Source organism: Dreissena polymorpha, chromosome 3, assembly GCF_020536995.1.
Source record: "Dreissena polymorpha isolate Duluth1 chromosome 3, UMN_Dpol_1.0, whole genome shotgun sequence".
NCBI classification, from domain to species: domain Eukaryota; kingdom Metazoa; phylum Mollusca; class Bivalvia; order Myida; family Dreissenidae; genus Dreissena; species Dreissena polymorpha.
This window is the reverse complement of record NC_068357.1, coordinates 139,467,478-139,495,413: the sequence shown is the minus strand read 5'-3', so window position 1 is coordinate 139,495,413 and position 27,936 is coordinate 139,467,478. Positions and strand designations below refer to the sequence as shown.

The window sequence follows — 27,936 nt, the reverse complement described above, 5'->3', positions numbered from 1 at the left end:
AACATGAAGAGCAAACTGTTTTACCGTTTATTGTTGCAGGTCCCATAACAACACTGTAGAAATGCAATCGAATTGCCAGAAAGCAGAAGATGATGTTATAACAGATACATCTGAATTAACATCATAACTTTTACCAGAATTTTATTCACATGTCAGTTGAATATTTGTACTTCATGTATTTTTTATATTATCGCTAATAAAGATAATAAGAGTGAAGCAGAAGTAACAAAACAGCATCTGTTCAATCCAGCTTTAACATAAAAGTACAGGTAGATGTTACCAATATGTGAAAAAATTACAATAAATTAAGTAGCTTAGAAAACAAAAGTGAAGGCTGGATACTTGTGAGGAGTGTGTGTGAGAAGGGGGGGGGGGGGTCTGGCAGGCCTGACAATTGTTCGGGGGTAGTATCTTAGGTGCCTTGAGGATATACTCAAAGATATTTTAATGTTTCTTACATCACATATCTCAAAACATTTAATCAAATAAGCGATGACAACAATGAAATACAAAATATATTTTGTTGTTGTTAATGAAGATAGCATTTAATATCTATTAATGATATCCCTTGCCCTGTATGGTAGAGTGCTTTTCCTTCAGTTTTAAATGAGATAAAGTTCTTCTTCTCTTCTAAATTTTTTGTTCATTATCAAACATTGACCTTTGTTTTTCCTAAACATTAATTACAATAGTATTGTTTACATAACATTTTATTAGAATAACAGGTGCATGCTCTTATCAGCCCCAGTTTTTATGATATAGCATTATACATGTATATTTGTACTGTATTAGGAACATTTCACGTGTAACTTTCGAAAATTCAACCAGTTTAATTAAACGCAATGCCTCAGACATCCCTCCCCAACTTATTTCAATGAAATTGTAAGATTTGTATGTTTATGACTTTCGGGAGAAAAGTGTTGGCCAAGGCCTACGTGACCTAAAAGAAGTTACACCCTTGGCATTAACCCACTTTGCATAAACATTTACTAGCAAATTAAGAATTGTTCTCTTTCTTTTTTTTACAAGAAAGAGAAAACCAGGTCAAAACAAAACACAATTGTATTGAATTGAACAAACTGGATTTTGTAATTAAAAATTGCATATGTGGAGCCAAGAAATAACAAGCAAATTCGTTGAATTGATATCCCCTGCCAATATGCTTCTGGACACTCATACCAAGTTTCAATGAAATCCGCCAAAGCACTTCCAAGATATGGCTTGGGACACACACAAAAAGCATTTTTCCAAGATACAAAGGGCCATAACTCTGTTATTTACAGATGGAATATAATGCCATTTGGTGTGCATCATCCAATTATCCATATATATACTCATACCAAGTTTCAATGAAATCCGCTAAAGCACTTCTAAGATACGGCTCAGGACTGACGGAAAGACGGACGGATAACGCAAAAACAATATCCCTCCGCCTATGGCGGGGTATAATAAGTTGCTGATTATTAGCACATTAACTCATAAAAAACAACATTCATTAACTGTCTTGAAAAAAACATGTCAACACCTATGACAGACTGTTTTGAAACACAGCTGTTAAACTCATTCCAAAGACACTGCCAAAGCAATAAACCAACAAGCGATGTGTTTGTGAAAAACTGTGTCCCCATATATATGACCTTTGACCTTGAAGGATGACCTTGACCTTCACCACTCAAAATTTGCAGCTCCATGAGATACACATGCATGCCAAATATTAAATTGCTAGCTTCAATATTGCAAAAGTTATGGCAAATGTTAAAGTTGGGGCAAACAAACAAACCAACAAACAAACCAACAGACAGGACAAAAACAATATGTTCCCCACTATAGTGGTGGGGTGACATAAAAAGGGACAGTAACCCCACCTTACCTCACGGTAAGAGTAACAAGGGCTGTTTCAAAACGGCAAGATCAACTACTCTTGGGATTTGAAAGTAAAAAGTACATTTTTTATAGTGAATTTTTGCAACAGTTTTATAGTACGTTCAAACCTTTATTAAAGATGACAGTTTAGATTGCAACAAGAAATGTGGTGATGCCGCTTAAAGAAATTTCCATCGCATTACCAATTTTATCTGAATTACTGTGCCAAGGATGGTCTGCACATAAGCTACCTTCACACAAATTTCAAAGCAAAACCTTTATCAAACTCTAGTTTATGAGTTGAAACTGGTTTTTATTTGTAGTATAAGTGACCTTCATCAGAACTCCACTGACCAGATATACAAACCCAAAGATAAGTCTGCATGTATGCTAATAACAAACCATATTTTAGCATAACAACTCAAAGCATAGTCAAATATGTTTTTTAATTTTTAGTTACAATGACCTTTAACCCACAGGTCCAAATCAATACCCAGCAATGTCTGCATGTACACTATGTTTACACCGAAATTACGGTAAAGAACACCAATTCTAACTGCATCAGAAATTTCATAAACGTTGGTCAATATATGCAAATGGCACAAACTTTAACAGTACAAAAGGGGCATTACTCTGCTTCAATGCAGATAAGAATTGTAGCCCCTTTGTCAGTGAGCAAATATGATAACCTCCAAGCCATAAAGTATTAAACACAAGCATTAACATAAAATTCATAAATACAACAAGTGCCAAACTGTCACAAGATACGCCCGTTCGAAGGTTCTAGACACCATGCTCAATGCTTGAAATGCACTAAGTAACCTTGAGACCTAGTTATTGACCCGGCATGACCCATATTTGAACTTGACCTAGATATCATTTAGATGTAACAGCTGACTAAATTTGGTGAAGATCAGATGAAAACTACTTCAATTAGAGAGCGGACACCATGCTCAATGCTTGAAATGCACTATGTGACCTCGTTTTTGACCCGGCATATCCCATAATCGAACTTGACCTACATATCATCAAGACACAACTTCTGACCAAATTAGGTGAAGATCAGATGAAAACTACTTCAACGAGAGCGGACACCATGCCAAATGCTTGAAATGCACTAAGTGACCTCGCGACCTAGTTTTTGACCCGGTATGACCCATATTTGAACTTGACCTACATATCATCTAGACACAACTTCTGACCAAATTTGGTGAAGATCAAATGAAAACAATTTGAATTAGAGAGCAGACACTGCTGTGGACGCCGCCCGCCAAGGGTGAAACTATAATATGTCCCGTTTTTAAAAACGGGCGTATAAAAAGGGGTATAATTCTGCTACACTCGGGTAAGCTTCTTAAAACTTAGTCAGTGCCCTCATACAAAGAATCAAAAATGTTTTGTAATGTTTCAAGTGAATATCAAGACTAGAAATACTGACATGAAGATGTTGCACATTGCCTTCATCAGAGCAATATGCAGATGCCTACATATGAATGAGTAGAATATCTCTGACATTTTGTTCAATAGTCAATTTAAAAAAAACAAGTAACCAAAGCGGCATCGTCCTCATGCACCAAAATGAAGTTTTGCATCTTCCACACATTTTTATAGTTCCTTAGATATGAACTGTTTTCCCCATTAATTTCGAATATTATCTACAAAAACATATATAGCTATAGATTTAGAAATCACCAATGAAAAAAAACAAAAACAATTGTGACTTCCTATAAAATCTTAATCATGCAGTATGTCATTCTTAATGATCAACTGAAAAATAAACATTAACAAAACGATTACCAATTACTTACAACTCATCCTATGACATACAAGTTAGTAATAACCAATGACATACAAGTAAGCGATTAAAAATGACTTACAAGCTAGACATTATCAATGACATAAAAATTAGTAATAACCATGAGAGGCAAATTGGTCATTCTCATATGGACATACTCTAAAAAATAATCAATAAAAGTTAGAAATTAAGAAAATTTACCTTACAATTAGAATCGAGTCAAAAGTCAACAACCGACAATTACTTGCAAGTTAGCATTACAAATGTCTCACAAAACATGTCCAACTACTTGGAAGCCAGCCATTCTCAATGAATGAATGATCCACAAAGTGATAACCAATGACTTAATTGCCAGCTATTTCCATATTACTCAAATATCACTGTAAAGCACTTATGAAATTGCTTTATATTCAAGACAACACTACTTTTATCACATGTTGATGATCTCAATCACAGACATATTTTCTTCTTCTTTTTTTTTTAAAAACAAATTTAACAAAATATGAACAAAACCTGTAACAAAGTTCATAGTTATTTGAACAATTGATTTTAACCAAAAATCAATATGCAATTTATAAAAGATGACACTGAATCTGCAAATATACAAAATACAAAAACGTCATTTCATGACAAGCATATAAGCATGAGCATTAAAAACGCACATGATGGATGTGGCATAATCACAACAGGAAAGATAATACAAGGATGTTCACTTATGGAGATATTAAATGACAGATTGTTATTATAAATATTGTCAAGTTTTAAGTGTATGTAAGGTACTGCGTTTGCAGCATATGGCCCTATATTTAAATTTACAAATATGTTTGACCATTTGAATTCTTCAAGAAAATGTACGTACATTTGTAATTTCAGTCATATACTAATCAGGGTTTTTTTTTTGCCCGATTTTATAGCCGAAATTCGGCTATGTTCCCAATCCCAAAAAGTATACTTTTTTCCCCAAAATGTAACAAAAAATTCCCAATTGCAAAAAAAAAAAAAAAAAAAAATTTTTTTTTTTTTTTTTTTTTGAAAGAAGTCTTATGTGTATTTTATCTCAATTTTAATTCAATTACATCTAACACAGTATTATATGTTTTTTTTCTTTTAATTTGAATGATTATAAAGAGTTAAATCAAAATTAGTATTTCCCTAATCAGTGGACTTTTCATGTGGAAAAAAGGGCTAATGAATTTATTTTCCCAATTTCATGAAAATGCCGATAAAATTCCCAATTCCAAAGCCATGGGCTATCTTCCCAAAAAGTGGAAAAAAAACCTGCTTATTATGTACAGTTATACCCAGAAATATTGATTAAATGTGATAATCTTACACATGTAGTTGTAAAAATTAAAAACATACAAAATTATTGAGATGGCATGAACACAACTAATAAAGTAAAAAAAAATACTTGTGGTTTAATGATTGACAAAAAGCAATAATTATGTATAAGGTTAAGTGACTGTGACAGATACATTTTTACCCCAAGCTTTTTTTCGAAATCTTCACAAACATGCTTACTTCTAAATGATTGGAACTTAAAACTTCTTTCTTCCTTAGCCCTTAAAAACATACCAAATATAAAGTTAACAAAAAAGTACCAAATCTATGATCCATGTACACACATAACTGTGACCCAATTCTCAATATATAAATGCAGGAAACTCACCCAAGCCACTCACACTCAAAGGGAGGTTTAGATACAGTCTAGACAACAAGCAGTTCAATCTTGCAATGGACAACCAATCAACACAATACCTATTTGAAATCAAGGACAGACCACGCAACAAAGGAAGAGTTACAGAAACCACATAGTGACACATGCATGGTACACGTATGATTATAACAAACAGAATCTAAAGCGATTATTGTTTTTGTTTTTTTCATACATTTTATGATTTTTTTTACTATTTGTAAATATCTCGTGTCATTTGTGTACATTTCAAGATGTGAACATCTCAGTAATAGCATTAGCCACAAGCCACCTGTTTTGAAAACTGTCCACATTAACTGTCTATCAATAACTCACACATAAATGTAAACCCAGTGGCTAATGCCATTACATGCCCTTGTCTAGTCAATATCTAAATCAAACATCACATCGTTGGAAAAGTTGAATGCACACTGAGTTTTGTGTGCATTAAATGGACTAGCCCTGTCCACTTCTTTCCAACTCAATTCTGTTTCCACCTCCCCTTTTCTCACATCATCCCCCTTTCCACTCTGTTCCCCCTTTCTCTCACCCTGATTGTCTTTCTTGCTAGACATGCTCCCGTTACCTCCCTTTGTTCCAGTCTCGCCATTACCTCCATCACCTTTCTCACGGTCCACGTTTTCACTAAATCTCACACCTTTCTTAGAGCTGCCATTTATTTCATCATTGATTGCACCTGATGTATCACTTATTTTACCACCTGAGTCATTGATACTGCCATATTTATCAGCTTTGAGATCACTTTTCCTTGCGGCCATTTCAACCTTTTCCACTATTTCCATAGCAGCACTCTCTCTAGTCACATCGACCAATTTCTGCTGGTTTTCATCTCTAGTCACAAAAGCTTCTTCACTCTCAACACTATTAGTTCTTTCCAAAGCATGGTCTTCATCATCATCACTATCATTGCCAGAAGAGCTATTAGCTCTGACTGCTGCCATCTTGCTTTTCACTTCCTCAGCAATCTTTTTGGCCTTCTTTTTAGATTTGCCTTTCTTAGAATGTATCTGATAACCAGGGGTTTTTCCATTTTGCTTTTCATGAGCTTTTGTTTTGTCTTCAAGGATTTCTTCAGTAACCTTGCCACTTTCCTCAACTGTTTGACCTGAAATATTGGAAGATATGGTTCTTTATCTTATCAAAAATGATTGTCAATAAAAAAAACACTGTCAAAATAAATTTGATGGAAACATATTTTTAGTAATGGATAACAATAATTATTATTAAAATATTACATTTTTATATCAAGAATATCAGTGAAACTGATGGATGCTCCCCGATGATGTGCTTTGTCAATCTATGTGTTAATAACCACCGTAAAAAAATATATTATTAGGCTCAGTGACCTTGACCCCAGTGACCTCAAACCTCATCAAAAGGTACCTACATGCCAAATATGTAAGAGATCGGTAAAATATTGAAGGCGCTGTGAGAAACTGTAACAAAATTGTGACGGAATTTTTTTTTTAGCCTCGGTGACCTTGACTTTGACCCCAGTGACCTCAAACCTCATCAAAAGGTAGAGGTCCATGCAAGGTACCTACATGCCAAATATGTAAGAGAACAGAAAAATATTAAAGACGCTATGAGAAATTGTAACAAAATTGTGACAGATAAATCTATTATTAGCCTCAGTGACCTTGACCTTGACCCCAGTGACCTCAAACCTCATCAAAAGGTAGAGGTTTATGAGAGGTACCTACATGCCAAATATGTAAGAGATCGGATAAATATTGAAGGTGCTATGAGAAACTGTAAAAAAATTGTGACAGAAAAATCTATTATTAGCCTCGGTGACCTTGACCTTGACCCCAGTGACCTTAAACCTCATCAAATGGTAGAGGTTCATAAAAGGTACCTACATGCCAAATATGTGAGAGATCGAAAAAATATTGAAGGTGCTATGAGAAACTTTAACAAAATTGTGACGGAAAAATCTATTATTAGCCTCGGTGACCTTGACCCAAGTGACCTTAAACCTCATCAAAAAGTAGAGGTCTATGCAAGGTACCTACATGCCAAATATGTTAGAGATTGGAAAAATATTAAAGATGCTATGAGAAACTGTAACAAAATTGTGACGGAAAATCTATTATTAGCCTTGGTGACCTTGACCCCAGTGACCTCAAACCGCATCAAAAGGTAGAGGTCCATGCAAGGTAACTACATGCCAAATATGTAAGAGATCAGTAAAATATTTAAGGCGCAATGAGAAACTGTAACAAAAGTGTGACGAAAGGAAGGAAGTAAGGAAGTAATTCAAACTGGCAACTATATGCTCCTCGAAAATTTTCGGGGAGCATAAAAAAATATTTTTGCATATACAGTTTCAATTATTGTTTGGTTTATCTTCATAAAATTGTTCATGGTTATATGTGTTTATACAATAAATTTACCATTTTCATAAAAGGGGCAGAATGATATTTCTGTAACACTTGATAAAAGCCTATGAAAAGGACCCTGTTTATAAACAGATCATGCAAACAATCTCTAAGTTCTAACGCTACACATGTACAAATTTTGACCAGAGGATTATTGAACATGATCTGATACGAAGATTTCTCAAATACAAATCACGCTTTTTTGCCTCCAATTTTTTTCTCTGTGTCTTGTATATAAATTCAAGAAAAGTCTGATTATTTGTGTTAAAAACAAGAGGGCCTGAAAGGCCTTAAGTCGCTCACCTGAGATACAAAGGAACTGACCTGTTCTTTACAGCCAAAGATATCATTAGAACAAATGTTGTGACAAAATTTGATAAAGATTGGACTACAAATGTGACTTTTATAGTGTTAACAAGGTTTTATTAAAGCCATATAAGGAACAATGCCTGCCCTGGCAACCATGTTTTTCAACAGACCAGAACATTTTCGAACTCATCAAAGATATAATTTAAACAAATGATCTGACCAAGTTTCATGAAGTTTGGACAATAAATGTGGCCTCTAAAGTGTCAATAAGGTTTTACTATAGCCAAATAAGGAAAAATGCCCACCCTGGCGGTAATGTTTTTTAACCAACCGGAACCATTTTCACACTCGTCCAAGATATCATTGGGACAAATATTCTTACCAAGTTTCATGAAGATCAGGCAATACATGTGGACTCTAGAGTGTTAACAAGGCAAATGTTGCTGACACACAACGCACGATGGACAAATGGTGATCACAAAAGCTCACCATTGAGCACAGCCATTGAGCACGCTGTGCTCAGATGAGCTAAAAAAAAGCTGACTCCATGATTACTTTATACCCTAGTACAACAAATGACATCAATAGTTACAAGTATCCTATGTTTTATACCATCATGGTTTAATAAGCACATGCAATCTGTCAAAACAATTGTGTATGTTAGAACACTTACACCAGAAGATTTAGCATACAATCTCATATGCATCTAGCCCTTCAATAAGACTTTTAAACCAGTGAAACGCATGAAATTAAACAAATGTTTGCATATAATTATGTGACATACAAACCCTCAAGGACACAACAAAAGCACAATAAACAAGACTATTGCCAAGCAATTAATGTCCCCTACTGGCTCCACCATTGTCAGATTTTTTATATATATTTGTTGCCATAGCAACCAGAATTATTGATGTAGGAATAAAATGAAATGACGTGCATAATGTCCATACTAACATCTATCCATGTTTCAAGTTTCATGAAAAAATATGAAGATTTAAGTTATCGCAGGATCCAGAAAAGTGTGACAGACTCACAGACAGAGCGAAAACCATAAGTCCACTCCTGTGAAACCAGTAGGGGACAATAAATCAGATATATTTAATATAGGCAAAGGAACTACATCAAATAAGTTCACATTCAGTGTCGCCCTATTTTAAAATGAGATTGCCCAATGTGCTTACATTACTTTACTTGAAGTATGCATCTGAAATGGGAATACACTGTAACTCCAATATAGCGCTCTCAGTTAGAAAGCTGAATCCAATATAACGCGGGGGGTGCTTGGATCCCGTTTTTTTCTCCAACCTTCCATTTCTGATTCAAATCCATTTTATGCAACTTCGTGTATTTTCAAAAAATTCAAAGATGGCGGCGATCACATCTTGATTGCTTTATTCAACCGATTGTTTAACGGATTTTAATCGCTTCGAGGACAACAACATCAACAGCTAATTGGTGTTAATCTGTTATGTAATGTCAATAAAAGTGTGAAAAACTCGCGTGTCAGTGTTTATTACATGTATTCCTTATTAGAGCGGTATGGTTCGCTAATTTCAATAAGTTAAGTGCAAGCGGGATAAATATCAAATTAAAGTTATTCAAAACGATTAAAACATTCTTACTTTCTTATGATTGCAGTTTGACTATATTAAAAGAGCGGCTGTGAAATATACTGCGCACAGAATAAAACAAGTTTTTCTGTCATTTCATTATCATTCTAGTATTTAGGCATTTAATCTTGCAGTTTTATGTACGAGATATTAATTAAATAATCCAGACGATTTATTTACATGCTAACGCAGTGTAATTGTTAACAGAGATTCACTTTAATTTTTGCCCTGTATCAGAAAGTCCCCGGTAAACACGTTTTTTGCTAGTCTGGGTTCCCTCCCCTTTCACTACGTAATGGCTTCTTTTCCGCAGTAAAAGAGGCAGGGTACCAGACAAGTTTTTTGCATGAATGCGTACACTCTTTACACTTCTAAAAAATGGCGTATGCATTTGCTTTGTGTTTATGAATTTAAGCATATTTATCGTCATAAATGTTCAAGATTATTATTTTTTAAGTGATGTAATTTTATTGGGTTATCGGATAAATGTGCACATTAGAAAAGCGGTATGTATACTGTCAACGATACCATTTGGTTTATATGCATGTATTTTCTGATGACAACAAAGCATGGCAATAAACAAGACCTAAATTATAGGCTATACTATACCTGTTTTTTATAGCATCCTTCAATAAATGAGCTCAAAACTTATAACGCGGATCCATTTATAACGCTGTTTCGCGGCTTGGACCACATTGACCGCGTTGTATTGGAGTTACAGTGTACCACCATCACACATTTCAATTTATAAAGTCATGTTCTCCCTGAAAATGACAACATTCTTAAACACCTGAAGGGGCCCCACAGGTAAAACACTGGTAGTGTTCCATATTGATCGATTTGCCTAGGGGCCCCACAGGTAAAACACTGGTAGTGTTCCAAATTGATAGATTTGCCTAGGGGCCCCACAGGTAAAACACAGGTTCAAGTGTTCCATATTGATAGATTTTCCTATCACCTACCAGCAGCCTGCTCCCTCTGATCGTTGTCTGGTTCACACTCCAGGTCCTCCTCACTATGGCTCTCACTGCTGCGCCTCTGAGTCTCCATGTCATCACAGCTGCTGCCTTCGCTGCCGTTGCTGTTGTGCCGCTGTCTCCCGTCCTTGCGACCCTCACGGCGCCGCTGGTTACGGCGCTTGCTCTTAAGGGCCTTTGTCAGGCTGCTAACAGTGGCATTTGTCTTGAACGTGGCCTTCTCCACGTGGTTGCTGAAGGTCACGGACCGCCGGTTACCGTCGCTGTCACGTGGGCTTGTTGGACTGTCACCACTGTTAGGAGGAGAACTGTTTTTATGAATAAAAAATGTGCGCTGGTTTAAAACAGTGGTGTTTCTTTTAAGTCATATCTTTAAAAAGCAATCGTGTGAGAATATAATTGTCATGAATTTTGTATGATAAAATAAAAATAAGTTGGATTTATTCTGTTGGACATCTCAAGATGTGGAAAAGTGAACTGTTAAAACGATTTGTTTGATAAATGACTCTGCAGTTGATAATGCAATAAGATTTATGATAAAGAATAGCTCAGTGCTTAAACATTGAACTTTAACCTTCCAAATGTTAGGTGTTATCCAATGAAAACAGCTGGACGACATCAACAAGCTAAATCTGTCAAATGTTCTTGTACATGCACACATTTTGACTCAAAGCACAACAGTAGTCAACTTAAGCTTGCTACACCTGCCCCCCCCCCCCCCCCTTTCATTCCTTTTCCTACTAACCCTACCTGGATGACTGATCTTCCGTGGAGCACTCTGAGCTTGACCTTGACTTCAGGATGCCTTGCAGGTTAGGTACCTCACTGGTGTGAACCACCTCAATGTTTGCTGACAGCGGTAGGTCATCATCGTCGCACTCTGGGAGACCGTCCTCTAGCGTTGTAAATGTTGCCTTTGGGTTCTGGAGAAAACCAAAACCAAGTCTCTGAGAAAAACACTGCGGGATATTATGCAGCATGTATTTTTAATACTATAAATAGGTACTATCCTGTATATGACTAGACTAAAATTTGCTTTCAAATCAATACTTGAAAGGTTGCAAACAAAAGTTCAAATGATGGAGCAGCCTTTGGTGCATGATCAATTCGGAAGTCAAAGGTGGTTGTAGGCAGCAGCGGCTTTTATAAAATAAATGCTTTCACAATGGAACTAGAGAATTGTCATAAGTGGGACTACATGTACCACCCTTGCACTGCTTTGTCAGATCTGTTTAAGGGCAAATCAAAATTCATTCAAGAGACACAATCTATACATACACAACATTTCAGTTGTTAAAGACTATATTTGCAATAAAGCTCAAAATGTTACTAACTTCACACTGATCTAAATGCATAAAAAATTATTTCAAAACAAGATTTCCTAAAGATTCAACTGTAAGCAATGAAAATGTATCTCATCAAATTAGTGTTACAGTATATTTCAACTTGTAAAACATACGTGTACGCATGAGTAAAACAGAGCACATGTATTAAGTAGAAATTGATAAAACATCATAATGTTTGCTAATCGAGTTTACAAGCCTCAAGCTAGTAATTTTGAGCTTTATTATATTGCAACAGTTACTCTGCTATCCAGGAGTGTTCACTTGAAGTAATTATTTATGATGTGCATTTGTTTGTTAGGATTTTTGGCAGTATTAAGGGTATATGAGTACTTCAGACAGATACAGTTAACATGTAATTAACATTTTCCTCGGTAAGCTGTTTTTCCAGTACTTGACAACTTGCGACTACCCATTCATATATATAAACAGAAATAAAATAAAATTATCTTCAATGAAAGTAGTCAATCCTGGACAGCCAGCCAAAAATTATGGAAAATAAATAAGCAAATACGCTGTTGCTGAAAAGTTAGTTTCTCACTTACTGACACAGCTGCCAGCCTCAGAATTCAATAATCCCTAAGCTCAGAACCGCCCCAGTCAGGCATGAGTGGCCTTTGCTTCAGATAGGCGCCTAAACCCTCCCCACAAACAACACATGTCATAAACAATGACTCTACCTTACAACAGTTAAGCCACAAATAACTACCAAAGTTTACCCTAAGTACTGGGTATTGTCATTTGTCTTAATAAATGGAAATTTTAAAATGACTTATCCTATAATGTGTTAAATCCAAACCAAACCTGATAAATTAAGCGATTTTTTTACCAAAAACAAGGGAAATTATTATTAAGTGTCAAAGTTACTGTTCGAAATTGATATTGCGCAGCTTCATAAATATTAATCGTAAATAATTTTGACATCCTTCATTTCCAATAATTAGGGTAATTACAGTATATTCACACTTTCCACTACATGCAAAAATCGATGCCATTCCAGATGTTGCCATAAAACAGCCTTTAACATAATTTAATGATAAATATTAAATGCAGAAACATGATGTTGCTCTAATAAATATGTTCAACAGTGCTTTTAAGTGGATGACTGTTCAGATGAGTCAACAAGCCAGTTTAAGTCAATCAATTATTCTGAGAAATAAACGTTTCAAGAATGGAAAGTATGGTAGTTGAAAAGAAACTTTTACTAAATGTGCAACAGAAATAATTAAATGCAATAAAATAAATCAAATAATTGAATCAAGACTGACAGTTGCTTACCGTTGTTTGAATTAAACATTACAACAAGATGTGTTTGTGAAACACAATGTCCCCCTATATGATGTTTGACATTGTAGGATGACCTTGACCTTGTGAAGGATGACCTTGACCTTTCACCACTCAAAATGTGCAGCTCCATGAGATACACATGCATGCCAAATATCAAGTTGCTATCTTCAATATTGCAAAAGTATTCATAAAATAAGCGATTTGGGCCACATATATTTGACCTCTGACCTTGAAGGATGACCTTGACCTTGACCTTTCACCACTCAAAATGTGCAGCTCCATGAGATGCACATGCATGCCAAATATCAAGTTGCTATCTTCAATATTGCAAAAGTATTCATAAAATGAGCGATTTTGGCCACATATAATTGACCTCTGACCTTGAAGGATGACCTTGACCTTGAACTTTCACCACTCAAAATGTGCAGCTCCATGAGATACATATGCATGCCAAATATCAAGTTGCTATCTTCAATATTGCAAAAGTATTCATAAAATGAGCAATTTTGGCCACATATATTTGACCTCTGACCTTGAAGGATGACCTTGACCATGACCTTTCACCACTCCAAATGTGCAGCTTCATGAGATACACATGCATGCCAAATTTCTATCTTCAATATAGCAAAAGTTATTGCAAAATGTTAAAGTTGGCGCAAACAGACAGACAGACCAACAGACCAACAGACAGACAGGGCAAAAACAATATGTCCCCCACTACTATAGTGGGGGACATAAAAACACCAAAGAACACATCACATTTCATTTTTAACTAGAGCTTTGTCACAGACGTGACGTATACCCCCATGTGCCGCATTGACACAGACTATTTTGCATGCTGTCTTCACAAAACAAGAGAATCAAATTTATGGCGATTTTTAAGAATTATAATGCCATTATCATTTATGGCCATTTCGACCTTTGAACTCTTGAATTCTTTCGCATGACATGCTGTCCAAATTTATGGCCATTTTTTTACTTTTGAACTCCAAGTGTGACCTAGCTAGACCTTGGAGTTATCGACATAATTCTTTCGCATGACACATCGTCCAATGGTTGTGAACAAATGTACCACGTATTTTTAAAATCTCACAATAAATAACATAGTGAAGGCCCGGACAAGATAATTTATGGCCATTTTTGACCTTTGAACTCACAGTGTGACCTTTACGTTGCAGATATCGACGTAATTCTTTCGCGCGACACACAGTTCAATAATGGTACACAAATGTGCCAAACGCTTTTTAAAATCTCACAATGAACAACATAGATATGGCCCGGACAAGCTCATTTATGGCCATTTTTGACCTTTGAACTCAAAGTGTGACCTTGACCTTGGAGTTATCGATGTAATTCTTTCGAGCCAAACACCGTCCAATGATGGTGAACAAATATGCCAAATGATTTTAAAATCTCACAATGAATGACATAGTTATGGCCCGGACAAGCTTATTTATGGCCATTTTTAATCTTTGAACTCAAAGTGTGACCTTGACCTTCGAGATCTTGACGTAATTCTTTCGAGCGACACACCGTCACATGATGGTGAACAAATTTGCCAGTGATTTTAAAATATCACAATAAATGATTAAGTTATGGCCCTGACAAGCATTTGACCCTTGAACTCCAAGTGTGACCTTGACGTTGGAGATATCGACGTACTATTTTCACGCACCACACCGGCCCATGATGGTGAACAAATGTACCAAGTTATTTTAAAATCTAACGATAAATGACATAGTTATGGTCGGGACAAACTTTCGGTTTAAAACACACTAAGTGACCCCGTGACCTAGTTTTTGACCCGGCATGACCCATATTCAAACTTGACCTGTACATCATAAAGATACAACTTGTGACCAAGTTTGGTGAAGATCGGATGAAATTTCGGGACAGACCGACAGACCGACAAAGTGACTCCTATATAGCCCCCATTACCAATGGTAATGGGGGTATAATTACTATTGAGGTAAAATTAAAATACACACCATCTTATTATAGTTTATAGTGCATTCAATTTAAATACATGATGTTTTGTTAGAATAGCAATAAACACAAGTATTGTCTATTGAGTCGGAAAATATTTGCTTTCATTTTTGCTAATGATGCAAAGTCAGTAAAGATTCAACAAAGAAAACAACAACACAACAGTCAAAAAACCATCCCTCTACATCCCTATGCTAATATAGACAGTTACAAATAGAAACAAGATGTGTTTGTGAAACACAATGTCCCCCTATATGATGTTTTGTCTTGAAGGATGACCTTGACCTTTCACCACTCAAAATGTGCAGCTCCAGATACACACGCAATACAAATATAAAATTGCTAGCTTCAATATTGCAGAAGTGACATTACATGAGCAATTTTGACCCATATATTTGACCTTAAAGAATGACCTTGACCTTTCACCACTCAAAATGTGCAGCTCCATGAGATACACATGCATGCCAAATATCAAGTTGCTATCTTCAATATTGCAAAAGTATTCATAAAATAAGCGATTTGGGCCACATATATTTGACCTATGACCTTGAAGGATGACCTTGACCTTTCACCACTCAAAATGTGCAGCTCCATGAGATACACATGCATGCAAAATATCAAGTTGCTATCTTCAATATTGCAAAAGTATTCATAAACTGAGCGATTTTGGCCACATATATTTGACCTCTGACCTTGAAGGATGACCTTGACCTTTCACCACTCAAAATGTGCAGCTTCATGAGATACACATGCATGCCAAATATGAAGTTTCTATCTTCAATATAGCAAAAGTTATTGCAAAATGTTTAAGTTGGCGCAAACCAACCAACAGACCAACCAACCAACAGACCAACAGACACGGCAAAAACAATATGTCCCCCACTACTATAGTGGGGGACATAAAAACTGCTAAAACAGTGAATTGTTGAGCAGTTTTAAAATATTAATGGCCAAATGACACAGTGTATGAATTCCTTTGTTGACCATTCACACAACAAAGGAAACCAACACGGAGGACACTCACAGTGATTTTCAGTCGAAGTTTCTTAGGGTTCATTTCTGTGACCTTGACCTCTGCAACCTTGACCTCTGACTCGGATGCTTCAGGGGTATGTTCTTCCGTTCGTCCCATGGCTTCACCCTCGGCCTGCAACTGGTCAAGCTCTTCTTGAAGATTCTCAGTGGTCAAAAACAGCTTCTCCTGCAAGCACAGAGTAACATGTCTGTTCATGGGTGTCGCAAAGATGTATATATTTATATGTAACTTGACAGGGGATGTAAATTATAAACACAAGATCTGCAATGGTTAATTTCAAACACTGGCGGTTAGTTTAACCTTATTGGCATATTATTACCTGATTATTTTAAGTGTTGATAGGGTGTCCCCAGATTCACTTTTGTCTAAAAAGTGGGCCCAATAATGTGTACAATTTAGAAACAACATATAGTGGTGTGAAGATTTACATGCAGGTTGATATGTTTGTAAAATTCATTTTACTATCAACAGTCATGTTACATGTGCCACAAGTCATTTTAGCTGCAAGACTTGTTTTACAGACTGACAGAATGATGGAAAGTACAAGGGCAAATCTGTATACCCAATCTCTGAAAGTGCGTGCATAAAAAGTACACTTTATACAATGTATCTTTGGTACAGTTCAAACACCAAATGCTATGTCTAGCATTAACGTTCCAAGGCAGTTACTGAGGCTATTCTATTTATTTGTGGTTTGCCCTTGTCTTATTGTTAAGCTTTTTGTCAGTTAATTCCCATAAAAAAGGACCTTAAAGAGATGATCAGGTCAATCTCCAAGTGTTGCAAATGGACGTTCACATTGTTTGTTTTATTTACAATAAAGAATCAAAGTTTAAACACTACCTAGAAAACGTTTAGTAACAAATCTTGAAAATTAAATTATGCAAAATGCTGTTATAATTTTTTTTTAAAGAAAGGCCTGTTTTAAAAATCAACACTGATATCTTATCATAAAAATAAAATTACTACTGTTTGACAAATTCATAACAAACACAAAACATTACCTTGCTAAGATAAATCAGAACATTTGTTTTTTCTAAGGTTGAACTTAATTTTCTTCAACATCAACACTGGTCTGAACTTAAAACAAAACATGAAAAATAACAAAACATGAAAAATGTTTAAGCTGCAATTTGGCAGTATTTTGAATGTTTACACTACTTTTATTTCATTAAAAACAACACACAGACAAAACTGTATGAAACATTGTATCTTCCCACTGCAGGGTTTGCTAAATGATAAAAACCTTGCAAACATAGGTTCAAGAAGTCAAGGATATCAGATATCTGGTGTAAACATCTCGGCCATGACTGCACGGCTTCTGCACACATGCCTATCTAGGTCAAGCACATACAAACCTAACCCTTTGCATGCTGGGAAATTTGTCATCTGCTAAAATGTCTGCTGAAATTCTAAAATTAGCATTTTCTTTGATTTTTTTTCAAAGAATACTATCAGAATAGCAAATAGTTTGGATCCTGATGAGACGCCACGTTCTGTGGCGTCTCATCTGGATCCAAACTGTTTGCAAAGGCCTTTAAAATTCGGTTCCCGCACTGAAAGGGCTAATCATTAATCTGTGGATTTCAATAAATGTAACTTTTAGCAGTGATGCATTCTCTTCATTGAGTTATAAAACAAATAGAAACGGGATCATTACCAAGTTTCTTTTCTTGTGCAACAAAGTATAAACCTTAATCTGAAATAATTTAAACATTCTAAGCCACAAATTACCTTTCTATTTTAAAGATCCTTTTACTTGAAATGAAGCCAAAAATTGTGGTTACAAATTACATTTAATTAGCAAACCTTCAAATAATAAGCCAATTGTACTTTCTATTTCCCTATGATATCCAATACTGAAAGCTCAATTCTCGAGTGTTCTGTGACCCACTTTGCAAGCTTTACTGATATACAGCCACATCATGCATACCAGTTTGTCGATTTCATCAGACAGTTCACATCAGACAGTTAACATTTCAGAACTGGTGTGAATACCCAGTTAAACACTCTTCCTTATAACATCATTTTAGGACACTAATTAAACCAGCAATGATTTACATGTAAACCTTAATTTAGTATATATTTTTGTTGCAATAATCCAACTCCCAGCTATTGACCCTCCGGGTCCTGGGATGAGCTGTACTTATGTCCTCATAAAAGCTCAGAGCATTCAAGAACAACTAGTATATATTGATTTTTCTTTACTAAACATTTAAATGCAAGAAGACATTTAAGCGCCATAATGTTGTTATTTATTTTGTTTGAATAATGCATTTAATTTGATGATATACAAATTTTACAAAGAATGTCACTGAGATCTGTATATGTCATCCCTTCTGATAAAACACATCAAGTACATATTAATTTTCCTCCAACATAACTTAGTTATATTTTAATGTCTGAATTGTAACAACCCAGGAAAACATTTTGACCCATATCATGCAAAAATGGGTCTTTTGCCAAATGCCGCCATTCTGGTAAGAGGTCACTTAAACTTGGGTTACTTAATAGCAGAAAGCAAAGGCTATGACCAGACTGCGCGTAATGGCATAAGATCCATTGTGTTGTGATCTTTTTGTACAATATAATTGATGCATTTCAGTTTTAAGAATGGATCCCTGCGAGTCAACACCTACCAAGAGCAAACGCAGAATATTCCAGATGTGGCATGTTACCCAAATCACAGCCTGTAATGGGTACACAATCACCGACAGAGACTTTCCATGATCCTTAACAATATCATCAACATTTGACATGTTTGACAGTTAAAAGTTTTCAAGGAAGAGATAGGTATATTCCACTCCACACTGCAACGATGCGTTTGTTTTACAATGCACATTAAAGTCTTTTATCTTCCTTCTTCCATCTACCATTAGCCACTCACATGTATTTGAAACCCACAGGCTTTTTAAGTATCCAATCAGAATTACAATTGAAAGCAAAACATTCAAATGTATTCAAGGAAAACTTAAATTGTTTACAAATGTTTCTTAAACACAGTGTATGAAATGACCATTAACATAACTGTCAGTAAATGAACAAATATTCTCATCTGTTTTATCTTTGCCAAGGTATTCCTGCATGCTCCAGACATTGCTATTGGTGCCATATACTATTCTTATCGTCAAAGGTATTAAGCCAACTCCAGGATCAATTCTTCACTATGAAACACCAATAGCACTTATTGGTGCCTTATGGGCAGACAGAAAAAATCCATATCAGTATAATTTCCTGGCAATACCTTAAGGTCATGTATTGATCGTACATGTACATTTAAGTTCACAATTTTCAATACAATAATGGCATAAGGCCCAATGTCACATGACACAGCTCAGATGATCTGATGAATTTGATTATGTATGAAATTTCAAACTTTTACATTTAAAATGTCCACTTTTTATTTTCAAGTAAAGCACAAGCTGTGATCAAAATATATTTTCTATTGAAAATTCAGTTGCATGCAGTGCAATGTCAACACATATAGATCACTTCAAACTTAAACATAATTTATCATTTATGAAAATTTAGTTTGTGCAACTCCACAGGCAGTCACTAACTGACTAAGCCTGTTATATGGTGTGCATTACAGCAATGGATTGAAAACCAATGCTCAAGCCCATTTTACCTGGGGTGTATTGACTTCTGCAGGTATACACTACACTGTGTTACAGACAAAAATAGCACATGACATGTATGTACATTATGGAAATTACTGCCAAGTCAATGTGGTAATGTTCCAGAACATTAATTTTAGACCAAGGATCCCCAAAATGATTTCAAATCTATAAATAGACCTCAAAATGTATTTATCAGGTAACCAACCATGTTTGATTGCTGTTTGCTACACCAAAACAAGCCATTTTTTGTCATTTACAAAATAATACCATGAATGCCAGTTTATTAATTTACTAATAATTACACTTCTTTTTCAAATGATGAATAAGCATTTTTGACAAATCTAAAAAAGCAAAAATTAACCCATTGTAATAATGTGAGTACATAATTATATAGTCAAGTCAAAATGTGGCTCCAAGTTTAAGAGTACTTAGTGGACACGCAATATTTGACAATTTCTGTGACTCATTTTTCTATAATGTGACAAATGACAAGAGCTATAATTCTGCCAAAATTGTAAAGTCAAAATTACTTTGTGTACACTAAGGTGATATGATGTGAACGAGCTAAGTCCATCAAGAAGTTTTTTCAGTTGAGTACACTCAATTTCAGGACGAACAAAAATACACACAATAGCAATCATAATACATCATATAGCAATAACTTCTTAATTTAAGGGGTGGTCACAATTTGTATGCGACAATCTAATGTCAAGCGCTTGGTTTGAGTCAATCTTGCATAGAAAGGGCACTGTGCACACGTTCTGCACTGAACAAACGCCATTTTACTCATTGGAGACGCTTAGTGTCTGCAGAAGACATAGGACACTTTTCGAGCACTGAGTAATTGTCTAATGCATTAATCGCATGTATGTCATACGTCTGAAACAGACAATTTAATCACGACCACCATAATGAGATTGCGTTAGACGCATGTTAACAATGCCTCGATCACATTTTTTTGTGATGTAAATTTCTAGGCATTAAGGTGGATAAATATATTCATTATTTCTTGCAAAAACAATTCCTTAATTTCATACAGTGCACAATCATGCTATTTTAGCTGAGACTAATGGTGGCCTGGCATAAAATAAATATGAAATCTGAAAGGAGACCATTGATAATCCAATAGGATACATAACATTGTTTTTTTTCATTCAAAATCGGATCCGGTAACCCATTCCCAATGAAAAAAGGTATACATTTTTCCCAAATGGGAGCTCAAAATTCCCAATCCCCACAAAAAAAAAAATTTTTTTTTTTGGATCACAATTTTTTTTTCCATCTCCCGTCCATATAAGTTCAACCTTAGTAAATATAATACCAACACTTGTATCCTCAATTTAGGAGCATATTTTTTAGCAAAACAACAACAACACTAATTTCCCAATTTTACATAAATGTAGTCAAAACGCTGCGAATTTTCCCAATCCAAAGGGACCCGGCCCCATTCCCAAAACGGTGAAAAAAAACACTGCATAATGAAGAAGCTTGCACAAAAAAACATGCAATGTGAGCAATTTATCTAAACAAAAGCTATCATGCCCTTCTTCTCCTGAATAATTGCTGTAGTTATTTTTTAAGCATTTGTTTTCATGAAGACTACATTCTTAGCAGAAAGGTTCACTGCAATTGTTTTACCCAAAGATGGAAATCTTGGGACATCAAAACAACAATAAACTCACCTTGAAAAATAAGGCATTTACTCCACAAAATATGCCTTTGATTCATTTATATGGCTTTAACTCAAGAATATGGCATGCAACCACTGTGGGAATGTTTAGCAATTTCTTAATTAATGCAAGGAGGACTTGTAATCGCTGTGCCTTTGACGCACTGAATACCTGCATGTCAAACACATCATACACAGACCCAGGACATGCTTAAATTATAAGGTAACAATGAGACGACTGCATGTTGCCAGTTCCTATTTTAAGTTTTCAAATTATAATATAAATATTTAAACATGCTCATTATAGTATATTATTATAATTCAGCTTTGTCACAGATGTGACATATACCCCCACATGCTGCACTGACACAGAATATTTTGCACGCTGTCATCACAAAACAAGAGAAGCTAATTTATGGCAATTTTTATGAATTATTATGCCATTATCATTTACGGCCATTTGACCTTTGAACTCTTGAATTCTTGCAGATGACACGCCGTCCAATGACTGTGAACAAAATTAATGTACAGAGTCATTTTAAAATCTCACAATGAATGACATAGTTATGGCCCGGACAAGATCATTTATGGCCATTATTTACCTTTGAACTCAAAGTGTGACATTGACCTTGGAGATATCGACGTAATTCTTTCGCACGACACACTGTCTAATGATGGTGAACAAATGTGCCAAGTGATTTTACAATCTCACAATGAATGACATAGTTATGGCCCGGACAAGCTCATTTATGGCCATTTTTTAACTTTGAACTCAAAGTTTGACCTTGACCTTGAAGATATTGATGTAACTCTTTCACATGACACACCGTCCAATAATGGTGAACAAATATGCCAAATGATTTTAAAGTCTCACAATAAATGACAAAGTTATGGCCCGGTAAAGCTCATTTATGGGCAACTCCAAGTGTGACCTTGACCCTAAGAGATATTGACGTACTTCTTTCGCATGACACACAGTCCCATGATGGTGAACAAATTTACCAAGTCATTTAAAAAATCTAGCGATAAGTGACATAGTTATGGTCTGGACAAACTTTCGGTTTAAAACGCACTAAGTGAACTAGTTTTTGACCCGGCATGACCCTTTTTATTGTTTTCAAACTTGACCTTGACATCATCTAGATACATTTTCTGACCAAGTTTGATGAAGATCTGATTAAATTTTCAGGACCAACTGACAAAGTCTGTCCCTCCGTCCTGGCCACTATCTCCTCCTTCACTATTAGCACTAGAACCTTGAAACATGTGCGACGGTGAACTATTTGGAAGTTTGATCTGACCCCTGGGTCAAAAGTTATGGTGGTTTAGGAGGGGCCGGGTCAGAGATTTTCCTGCGACCGCGATTCGAAAAAGGCTCATAACTACTGTGTCCCTTCAGATATTGCTTTCATATTTGGTATGCATGTGTATCTAGACAACACCTTTCCATGCGCATAAAAAATAAAAATGTTTGACCCCTTTGACCTTGAACTTGAGGTCAGCGTTCAGGTTTCGCAATCTTGTACCGCGATTCGAAAAAGGCTCATACCTACTGTGTCCCTTCAGATATTGCTTTCATATTTGGTACGCATGTGTATCTGGACAACACCTTTCCATGCGCATCAAATTTTTAAACATGCGGTCCGCGGTCAGGTTTTGAAATCTGCGATTCAAATAAAGCTCATAATGTCTGTGTCCATTTAGATATTGCTTTCATAATTGGTAACCATGTGTATCTGGACAAGACCTTTCCATGCAAATAAATTTTTTGACCCCAGTGACCTTGAACTTGAACTTAGTGTCCGCATTTAGATTTTGAAATCTATTATGTGGTTATCTCTGCCGTCTGTCCTGGCCACTATCTCCTCCTACACTATTAGCACTAGAACCTTGAAACTTACACACATGGTAGCTATGAGCATAATTATGTGCGACTGCACTATTTGGAATTTTGATCTGACCCTTGGGTCAAAAGTTATGGGGGTTGGGGTGGGGCCAGGTCAGAGAATTTCACTCATTTTTTAGGTTATTTTACATTAACTTCTTCATTTCTAAACCAATTTACTTCAAATTGATAGTACTGAACATCTCTTATGACAATACGGTCAATCTCAACTATGCATGGCTCCATTACCAACCCTGGGGCGCCCCTGGGTCAAACATGTGGCATGGGGATATGCATCAGCCTCTGCCGCGCCATTTCTAGTTTTGTCTGGTAATAGGGGCGTTAATACTCATACAATTGCATTTCCTTGCATTTAATACAGGTATAACTTCATGAACCCAAAAGAAGCATAAATAAAGCCCTAATATAATTTTTTTTTTGCTTGTTTTCACAATTACACAAATAAATCAGTTGTAAATATGATTATGAATGACAACATTGAACAAAATTAATAAGATTTATTTATGTAATAATAATAAATAAGTTACTTAGGAATACAAAAAAATAACTTTTGAGGCAAATAATACATTTTGAGCAAAAGTATGTATCACATATCCATTCCACAGGTATTGGGCGCGTGGCCTAGTCACTTTAACACTATCAATATGTCATAAAAAAACTTTTTTCATCAAAAAAAAAATATTAAAAAAAATCTGATATAATGTATAGCTAATATATCGTCGCTGTCGTTCTCAAACCTTTTAGCTACAAAATGCCAACTTTTCAGGAGAGAGAAAAAAACGTCTCATTTTTTTATAACGATGTTTTAGAAATTGAAATTCTGTAAAAATACCAAACAAATAAAGCTGCCAAATACGGTATAAGCCGTAGACGCGTAAGTCATACTGATAAGTCATACTGACAGTCAGACATGGTAGCTACGATATTTTGTCACCACAGTTTTGTCATTTTTATGAGGTACAACAATTCGTCCTGATAGGAAACCTCGTAGTTGCAAATAAAAAAAAATTATAAAAACTTTTTTGTCAAATTTGTCCAAACGAAACGACGTACCTATAGGTGAAATAGCGTCGCTACGACTTTTCGCAGGGAAAAAAGCCAACAATCATTCTACAACATTTCGTCACGTGGCTTTTTTCTAGGGCTCTTATGGCGTAGAGCTACGAGATATAGCACAAAACATGCGCCAGACTTCATATATTCGGAAAAGACGAAAAAATTATATTAAAATTTTTGGAGCTACGAGGTTTGAGAACGAAAAGCGACGATATATTATATCAGAATTTTTTATATTATTTTTTTTGATGAAAAAAGTTGTTTTATGACATATTGATAGTGTTAAAGCGACTTGGCCACGCGCCCAATACCCGTGATCCATTCAATGAACTAGAGTAAAATGCAAATTTGACTATAAACACACACAAGTCCACAACACATTTGTTTTTAGGTTACATCACAAACAGATACCAAAAAGCATTTAGATTACACCCACCTCATTTGCTTTACTGTCTGCACCAATATAGACCTTGTTCCATTGAACTCGACAGTCCTTCTCCTTCAAAAATGTAATTGTCAGATTCTTCTCTGAGGCATCAATGGTCGTATGCTCTGGAACAATCCTGCAGTCTGCATCAAATGCAACAAAGAGACAATAGTGCATGGGAAACCCCCCAGACCCAATCGATAAAAACTTGACTTCAGCAGATGATGGTGATGGAAATGACCTACTGACTGAGTCATCTTTAACGTTTCGAACATGGCAAATAAATGTAACAGTTTCTGAGTCTTGATTGAAATCATATTCGGGCAAAGAATAGGAGATTTGAGGTTTCACTTTCTTCTCTGTACATTCTGGATGATCATCCTTTTCAGACTTTTCATCTGCTGAGCCAGATGGTTCATCAATGTCTTCAAGGGGCGGAAGATCCGTAGCAGCTTCCAATGGTGGCAGCTCTTCAATAAGTGGAGGAACATCCTGCTGAGTTTCTTGTCCTTTTTCACCATACTTTGGTAAATCAGGAGTTATGCCCGGTACAACAGGCAATGTGACAATCAGGCATTTCTTGCTTTTATCGAATTTGGCTGACCCATTCTCATCATCAACTGCATAAGGAAGCTTCAGGTCCAGTTTATAAGGAGGCTTTTCACTTTTCAGTGAAAGTTTGTCTTCAAAAATGTCCAAGTCAACACCAGTAGCAGAGTTGCAGAGAGGCAAATCAATGGTCACCACCAGCACCTTTGGTCTTGTAGACGGACGGGAATCAGGGGCATTTCTAAATTCCTGAATGTCCATATCAGAACGATGAATAATGCTGTACTTTGGCATTGTGAATCCTTCTTCAGCTTTCTTCGCAACTGTTGTTTTGGTTTTACTTGCTTTGTTTGCCTCATCTTTTGCCTTCTTTTCCATTTCTTTTGCTCTTTTTTCTGTTAGTTCCGCAGTGGTTTCACTGCCGTAGGGATATGGCATATTTGACAGAATATCATTCTCATCTTTTTTGCTTTCTTTTTTCTGTTGATCTTTACGTGTTCTAATAACAGTAGCAACTGGGCTGCCTTTATACTTTAAATTCTTTGGTCGGCGGATGTTGTTCTTATCAACTTTAACCCCAAGCTGTTTTTCAATGCCCTCTATAGCAGTATCTTCAACAAGCTTCAAGAACTTTGGATTACGGGCCATGGTATAAGTATCAGGATGAAAAACAACATCGTAAACCATGCAAATTTTCTTAGCCTTGTCATAATCCTCTCTGGGTGGGGAAAAGGAATGGGGAAGTTGCCACATGAGGCCTTTTACGCCGGTCTCGCTGACACTTTTCTTCGAAGTCGGTTGTCCCATTTTGTCACTTGTACAAATGTTGATAAAGGCTTTCTGACCATCGATAATGGTTTTGAGAACATGACCTGGTTTCGGATTTACAAATTGCACATCCATGCCCCGATCTTGTTCCATCATCGCGATCTCTTCCTCGTATCGTTTTCTGTTCGCCGGGTCTGAAATTTCTTCTGCATACTCAACGAACATCTTTCGAAATTTCTCATCTTTTAAAGCGTTTTCTATGCGCTTTAATTCTTCCTGAGAAAGATCCAAATCTTCGAATGTCTTTTTCGACGCCATGCTTATTTTTGTTTGTGCTTGTTGCTACGAGCATGCGCAAACATGTAAAGGGAGTTAACCGCAAGGTCGAGAAAATTCTGAGGCCCGGAACGTGTAAATGCACGATCAGTTTTATCTGACAGATGTGTAATTGCAAGTTAAATGGTGGATCTATATTAGCTCTTTACACTATTTTATTAAACTTTGAAATAGATGAAAAAAGAAATTAAAAAATTTTGATACGGCATGAATGGACTAAAATACGGATCATAGAAAATTTAAGAAAATAAATAGGCTAGAGCAAAGAATTTTTAGTAGCTCTAAAAAAGTTTATAAAATTATAGATTTTCCCATAAATTGAGCGATACGCAGAGATACACTAGTCATTAACCAATTTATAACTCGTCAAAATTAATTCTAAATTAATTACCGGACCAAAATAACTTAGACTCAAATTCAGAAAATGAAGAACCAATAAAATCTCCTTTTGAGGAACTATATGAACTGCGTAAAAACATCAGCAAAAATTTATTGCTGGACACCTGAACATAAATAGTCTACGCTATAAATTTTCAGAAATCTATGAAATCTTGTCAAACAAGGGCTGTTTGTAAAACATGCATGCATGCCCCCCATATGGGCTGTCAGTTGTAGTGGCAGCCATTGTGTGAATACGTTTTTTGTCACTGTGACCTTGACCTTTGACCTTATGTAAGTTTTCATCCGGAAACCATTGTACTATTTCGAGTCACTGTGACCTTGACCTTTGACCTAGTGACCTGAAAATCAAAAGGGGTCATCTGCCAGTCATGATCAAGGGGGGAGTGAGAGGGGGGTATAATGTGGGGTGTGGTGATTTATAAGATGTTTAAAAAAAAAATTCGGGGGGGGGGCGGGGGGGTGGGGGGGGGGGGTGAGAGGGGGTATAATGTGGGGTGTGGTAATTTATTAGATGTTTAAAAAAATATATATATTTATATATATTTTTTTTTGGGGGGGGGGGTGGGGGGGGGTAGGGGGGATGGAGAGGGGGGGTAAAATGTGGTGTGTGGTAATTAATTAGATGTTTTAAAAAAAAAATTTGGAAGGGGGAGGGTGGGGGGCATGGGAGTGGGGGGTGAGAGGGGGTAAAATGTGGGGTGTGGTAATTTATAAAAAAAAATATTTTTAATTGGGAGGGGTTGGGGGTGGGGGGTTAGAGAGGGGGTAATAATGTGGGGTTGTGGTAATTATTAGATGTTTAAACAAAATAATTTTGGGGGGGGGGGGGTGGGGGTATAATGTGGGGTGTGGTAAATTATAAGATGTTATAAAAAAAAATTGGGGGGGGGTCGGTTCGGTTG

At 36.0% G+C, this 27,936-nt stretch overlaps 1 protein-coding gene across 1 annotated transcript; it reads right to left on the bottom strand.

Annotated features, from left to right (window-relative positions):
- Window positions 1-13: 13 nt before the first annotated feature.
- Window positions 14-26,640, bottom strand: LOC127871661 (protein kintoun-like). Its single transcript, XM_052414785.1, has 5 exons — window positions 24,989-26,640; window positions 16,290-16,466; window positions 11,400-11,572; window positions 10,635-10,942; window positions 14-6,477 (listed from the first exon to the last, which is right to left on the bottom strand). The coding sequence occupies exons 1-5, from the start codon at window positions 26,612-26,614 to the stop codon at window positions 5,732-5,734; spliced, it is 3,030 nt and encodes a 1,009-aa protein (XP_052270745.1). The 5' UTR covers window positions 26,615-26,640; the 3' UTR covers window positions 14-5,731.
- Between the last annotated feature and the right edge of the window lie 1,296 nt (window positions 26,641-27,936).